Source organism: Rhipicephalus microplus, chromosome 3 (genome assembly GCF_043290135.1).
Source record: "Rhipicephalus microplus isolate Deutch F79 chromosome 3, USDA_Rmic, whole genome shotgun sequence".
Classification (NCBI taxonomy): Eukaryota; Metazoa; Arthropoda; class Arachnida; order Ixodida; family Ixodidae; genus Rhipicephalus; species Rhipicephalus microplus.
In genome coordinates this window covers 16,205,256-16,211,412 of record NC_134702.1, presented here as the reverse complement: position 1 = coordinate 16,211,412, position 6,157 = coordinate 16,205,256, and the positions used below count along the sequence as shown (strand labels likewise).

At 47.1% G+C, this 6,157-nt stretch overlaps 1 protein-coding gene across 1 annotated transcript; it reads left to right on the top strand.

Moving 5' to 3' along the window:
* Positions 1 to 1,218: 1,218 nt before the first annotated feature.
* On the top strand, positions 1,219 to 5,164 carry LOC142802737 (diamine acetyltransferase 1-like). Its single transcript, XM_075887760.1, has 3 exons — positions 1,219 to 1,466; positions 2,802 to 3,062; positions 4,932 to 5,164. Exons 1-3 carry the CDS (start codon positions 1,251 to 1,253, stop codon positions 5,073 to 5,075), a joined length of 621 nt encoding a protein of 206 aa, XP_075743875.1. The 5' UTR covers positions 1,219 to 1,250; the 3' UTR covers positions 5,076 to 5,164.
* Positions 5,165 to 6,157: the final 993 nt, after the last annotated feature.

Sequence of the window (6,157 nt, the reverse complement as noted above, 5' to 3'; positions counted from 1 at the left end):
GCCGACACACACGCCTGCAAATGTAGCTGACAGGTGACGACCGTTGCGGCTCCCCGTGTAAGTTAACCTACTGCATTATCATAGTATAAAGACGTAGGACTGTGCGTATATTATACAAATCAAGTTTTATTTTGTTCTTCTCCTTGTTTGAAAAGGTGCTTTATGGTCGGTGAAGTGGTGGATCGCTGATGGAGCGTAGCGGGATGTTTGCAAGGTCGAAGTAGTGGGCCTTTTGCAAAGGTGGTTACGAACCGGTCACAGAGGAAGTACCGATCCACGGCTTTAGGAGCTTCGCCCCTAAAATCCAGAAACAACGAGTCTGCCGCTAGGCGTCAAACAAGCAACCTCTCGATTCGAAGCGCGCGGCGCTAACACTACGCCACGATGATTACGTTGTCGAGGAAGCTAAAGGCAATTAATTTATTTACACCATACACCATTTGGCGGTCCTAAAAGCTCGGTAACTTCAGCGCGTTTTCGTTATCAGTAGCGAGATGGCGCGACGGGCTCACGTTGGGCGCGCTCTAAAGGTCACTACCTTCCCAGAGCGTGGTCTTTTCTGCACACGCGCTTATCGGACTCGAGTAATTTGGGAGAAGACAAAGGTCACTTCGCTCGCTGCCGTGGCCGCGTTTATGAAAATAGCACGTTGCTGACACACGACGAAGTAATAATTGTGAAAGTTACTTGCGTTTGTCTTGCGAATATACTTGTGCGCTCGTGTCGCGCGTCTTTCTTTCTGTTTGAACCGTGCGCTTCAAGTGTCGAGCTGTCACAGTTGTTAGTCCGCGCTTGTCCTGTGTATGCTAATTTCCTGCGTGCTTTCTGCTTGAGGTGTACTCTGCAAATTTCGAGCTGCTTGGCATTCTTCCCGTGACTTTGCAATTTGTTGCTGTTTCTAAAACAATGCACAATAAGCACTCAACTACCTGTGTGAAGACGCGTTTCACTTTCGTGTTATACAGATTTCTAGATAGGGGGATCAGCCACGTTTTTCTAGCGACAATTGAGTGGTTTTTTAGTTGGCTTTTCGTTATATTTGGGCTCCCAGGCCACTTCATCTGAAAATTTAGTGGTTCATTTGTCAGATATCTCCATCAAGTTTGCATGACATAAGGAGTCGCTCAATGTCGCCACCCAACGTGACACGTAGGACTTCCGTCTTAATAATTAACGCAGACAGCGCGCCTCATAAACGTGCCATCGGTTGCGAGCGCGTGAAGTGAAGGAGGAAGAAGATCAAGCGCAGAATGGAAGGCGGCGGCGGCGGCAGCAGCTCCGAGGGCGCTCAGGCCAAGGCGCCAGCCGAGGGCTCCCCCGCCCTGCAGGAGGAGTCGGCCGTACGCAAGGCCGAGCCCCAAGACTGCGCCACCATACTGCGCTTCGTGCACGCCCTGGCACACTTCCACAACATGCCCGACGCCGTGCACATCGACCTGCAGCAGCTCGAGCATGCCATGTTCAAGGTATACGCACGTGCATACGAATTATGAATTGCGACGCGTTGTCTGTGGTCAAAGCGGTGCCAACACTACCCGGTGGTGGCGATATAGGAAGCGTTCGGTGATGTGAACATACGATAGGACTTTTTCGAAGGTCTTATTAGTGCCTACTGATGATAATTACTAAGGGCAACAGAACACGTGACACCGAAGGATGCATACACAAGGGGCAGTACGAGTCATGTTGAGTGCCAGAGCACGCAAATACGTTCCTGTGCTGTATATGCTTGGCATGCGGTCCCAAAAGAGCCAAAAAGAAAGGAGCACCCTGCGACTGATGTGCTTCAATCACGCCACAACGTTGCTGCAAAAAGTGACGGGCTTAAAGTCTCCCTATTTGGCTGCGCGTTCATTTTTCAGACACCATGAGTGTTTGCTGACGTATGCGCAATGAACTTTTTATGTGCGTTTTTGCACAGTGGTTTCGATGCGGTAAGACATGCTAAACATCAAACCTCGTACTCAGAAACATGACGCAATCTGTGAAGATCACTTATAATTTTGTGGCCAGGTTTTTCCGCGACAATGAACGCGTACTCAAAGCGCCCATCCGTATATGTGAGGCTTGTTTCCTGTGGCTGGCGCAAGTCGCGCGGCGAATTGGCACACCTCTGAGCCGACAACATACGCAGGAACGGGAACTGAGCTTATTTTACTGGGCAAGGACTATGCTACAGTCATGTGCGAGGAGACGTAAATTTTGCGTGTAAACGGACGTAAGTCACACACGCAGGGGCGAACATCACTCGCCTCGAGTCACTTATTGTCACCATTCGCAAGTGGCAGCGTCGCGATTGACGACGGTCCTAGCAGGCGCAACATATCATCTTTCTGAGTTGGTTGACCAATCAAACGGTCAATCGATCAATCAATCAATCAATCAATCAATCAATCAATCAATCAATCAATCAATCAATCAATCAATCAATCAATCAATCAATCAATCAATCAATCAATCATTTATTTATATAAATAATAAACAATTGTTAAATAATTAATAATTAATTTTATTTATAACATGCACTATTAGACATTGCATCAGTAGACTATTTCGACACACTGATCAATTATAAATATTGGTGGCACAGTCAATCGATCGACCAATACATCAAACCAATAAATCAGTAGGTCAGTAAATCATAAAAAGAATATAATTATTTACACTCATTATTAACTGAAATGTGAAATTTTCAACAATTTACGAATAGTGTAAGCCGACGCACTCATCACATAAAAGCCGGATTGGAAAAAAAAACATGCCACGCGCAGCTAAAAATCCAGTCCGTGGTGCATTCGCAGAGCAACCCTCGCCAGCTGTGGGCCTTCATGGCGACCATCCGGCGTCGCGACGCCACCAAGGCACTCGTGGCGGCCGAAGAGGCACCCGCCGGCATGGTGACCTTCCACTACCGCTACTCGGCGGCTCTGGGCGGCCGCATTCTCTACATCGAGGACCTGATCGTCTCGGAGGAGCACCGCGGCCGCGGCCTGGGCGTCGCCCTGCTGCGCGCCGCCTGCGAACAGGCTCTGCACGACTGCTGCCGAGCCGTGCAGTTCAAGGCAAGTCGCGGATGCAGTGTCGACGCGGTTCTTCACTTATCCGTGGACACGCACTCGCTTGGCGGGGCTCGCGGCATTGCACAAATCTAGTTCAAATCTGCTGGTGCAACTTTCTGTAAAACATGAAAAGTAATAGTTTTCTAACCGTAATTTTACTATGTAGGAAGCTTCTCGAGCACTCGCTTTCCTCTCGAGTACGACAATGTTGATTTTATTTTGCCCAGCGGTTGTCGCAGGACATGTTTCATTTCCGCAATGAGGATAGTGGCAGATTACCACTATCCCTCAAGAGGAAGGTATATAACAGCTGTATCTTGCCGGTACTTAGCTACGGAGCAGAAACCTGGAGACTTACAAAGACGGTTCAGATTAAATTGAGGACGACGCAGCGAGCAGTGGAAAGAAAAATGGTAGGTGTAACCTTAAGAGACGAGAATAGAGCTGAGTGGATTAGGGAACAAACGGGGGTTAAGGATATCATAGCTGAAATCAAGAAGAAGAAATGGACATGAGCCGGACATGTGGCGCGTAGACAGGATAACCGCTGGTTATTAAGGGTAACTAACTGGATTCCTAGAGAAGGCATACGAGTTAGGGGGAAACCGAAGGTTAGGTGGGCAGATGAGATTAAGAAGTTTGCGGGTATAAATTGGCAGCAGCAAGAGCAGGACCGGGTTAACTGGTGGAACATGGGAGAGGCTTTTGTCCTGCAGTGGACGTAGTCAGGCAGATGATGATGATGATGATGATCATGATAATGATGATTTATTTATTTATTTGTTTGTTTGTTTTAGTTAAAGGTACCTTCCACACCCCCTGGAGTATTGCCTAAGTGGGAGACTTCAATTAAAATGTCAGAACATGTACATTAATTAGAAGACATGAGGATGGTTTACAAATATTTTCGTGGTGCCGGGACGTGGTCGCAGGCAGCAGCTGGCGTGTCCTAGCTGAAACTTTTTGTTTGGCTGAACTTGCGGCCGGGAAACAAAAAAGCCAATTTAGAGCAATACACACTGCACACACCGATAGCGGCAAACAGAGCGTCGGTCGTCGATGAACTGACAAGCGGTCAAGCGCCTCGGCTTTTATAATACGTGTATCATCGAAGATTCCAACGTTATAGCTATTGGCCAGGTAAGTTCCACAACTAACTCTGAGTTCGCGTTGTGCCCGTAATTTCATCGGAAGGTTCCAAGATTGCCTATATAGTTCCCAGTCCATCTAGGGTAAGGCCACAGTTTCTGCGGAAGGAAGCGGTAACATGGAACTAGGTAGAAGCACGTGTTGCAATATTTACAAAAATGAGGACGACATATTGTCAGTATGAATTAATATAGCGTTACATCATACACAAACACAGAAAATAAAACAAAAAAAGCACGAATACTTGTCACTATGGAGCTCGACTGTTCATTCTATAATAAAATTTACGCAGGACAATGCGGACAATATAATTGATTGATATGTGGGGTTTAACGTCCCAAAACCACCGTATGATTACGAGAGACGCCGTAGTGAAGGGCTCCGGAAATTTTTACCACCTGGGGTTCTTTAACGTGCACCCAAATCTGAGCACACGGGCCTACAACATTTTTGCCTCCATCGGAAATGCAGCCGCCGCAGCCGGGATTTGAACCCGCCACCTGCGGGTCAGCAGCTGAGTACCTTCGCCCCTAGACCACCGCGGTGGGACGCGGACAATATAATTACAGAATGAACGCGACATAAGTCAAGAACATTACGAACGAACATTTCACGTTAAACGGTTGCATGCGAATACGAAAACAGCGGAGTTTGGATGCTGTGCTAGTATGCCGAATGTTTGCATAGCTGTCAAATAATAGAGGTGACATCGCCGCACCGCAGGTGCACAAGGACAACAAGGGAGCCCAGCGGCTGTACTTGAAGAACGGCGCGGTGGATCAGAGCGAAGCGGGGGACGTGCGCCTCTTCTACTTCGACCGGGACAGCCGCTTCCCGCATTCCGAGGAGAAGGATAAAGCCCGCTGAAGCTCTCTCGGGGACGCTGCCGACCGCGGTTATCATTTAAGGCACAATACAAGCCTCCTAAATACAAAATTAAAAGCTTAACAACGCAACCCGGAAGACGTGGGGAAGTACTCGTGTCGTTTGTCTACCTTTGCTTTAGAACAATTTCACAATGAAGCTGTAAATGAAGAATTTGAGCATATGCGTCATCCGCATGCAAAAACACGTGTGTTTATGGGAGCGGGCCAACAAATACTAATCAACACTGGTCTAACGAAAATGAAGTCCATCACGGGCAAAATTGTGTGTGCCTCGTAAATTAGCTGCCACACCCTACTAAGTAAATATCGTGCAGGATTTGCATCTGTTACTTCTTGCTCGCAAGCTCGTAAGTTGGTCTCGTGGGTTTGTTTCTCCTCAGTGTTAGGCATACTGCAGCGCTGCACTCTTTACAGGCAGCGAGTGAGTTGGGTTCTTGGAAGAATTGACAGAAAGTTGGGTGAGTTCGTACTGATCCACCGAGGTACTTCAGCAGTGAGAAAAACAAAATGCACAATAAATAGACAAAACGAGCGCTCACTTCAGACCAATGGTTTACTTACAAAAGCGGTCAGGTTTTACCGTACTTTAAAAGGCAACAGCAACAGGGCAACGCATGTGTGCACACCACACTAAGTAAACTGTTAGCTCAAAGAAAACAATAAAAAAACTACCTCTTGCACATAAGGCTTACAAAACTAAGGTGCCACAATTCCTGACAAAAGATTTGGCAGATCCCAAGTACCATAAGACTCAATATCATGCGAAGCATGTGGAGGGAAGGTGATGGTGGTGTTTTTTTTTATTAATCTAAACGTTACAAAATGACACTGAACATATGTTCAGATGTTATACGCACAGAATTGTTTGTTGAACAGAAGCACATGTTTTATATAACTAGTTGTTTACAGCTGTGAAGCAATGCCAAGAACAACATGGGTATTACCAACACCAGGAGCGGTAAGCTGAAATGATGTAGTGCTTGGGCTTGCGAGGATGGTATCCCAGGATAGTGCTAAGTAGACCAAGGATTCAGTGGATTGCGCTCAACTACAAAGATCACC

Excerpts from the sequence above, each read along its gene's own strand:
- LOC142802737 (XM_075887760.1), top strand. The coding sequence starts at position 1,251 with ATGGAAGGCGGCGGCGGCGGCAGCAGCTCCGAGGGCGCTCAGGCCAAG. Across the intron at positions 1,467-2,801 it reads TCGAGCATGCCATGTTCAAG|AGCAACCCTCGCCAGCTGTG; the intron begins GTATACGCACGT and ends GTGCATTCGCAG. Across the intron at positions 3,063-4,931 it reads GCCGAGCCGTGCAGTTCAAG|GTGCACAAGGACAACAAGGG; the intron begins GCAAGTCGCGGA and ends GCCGCACCGCAG.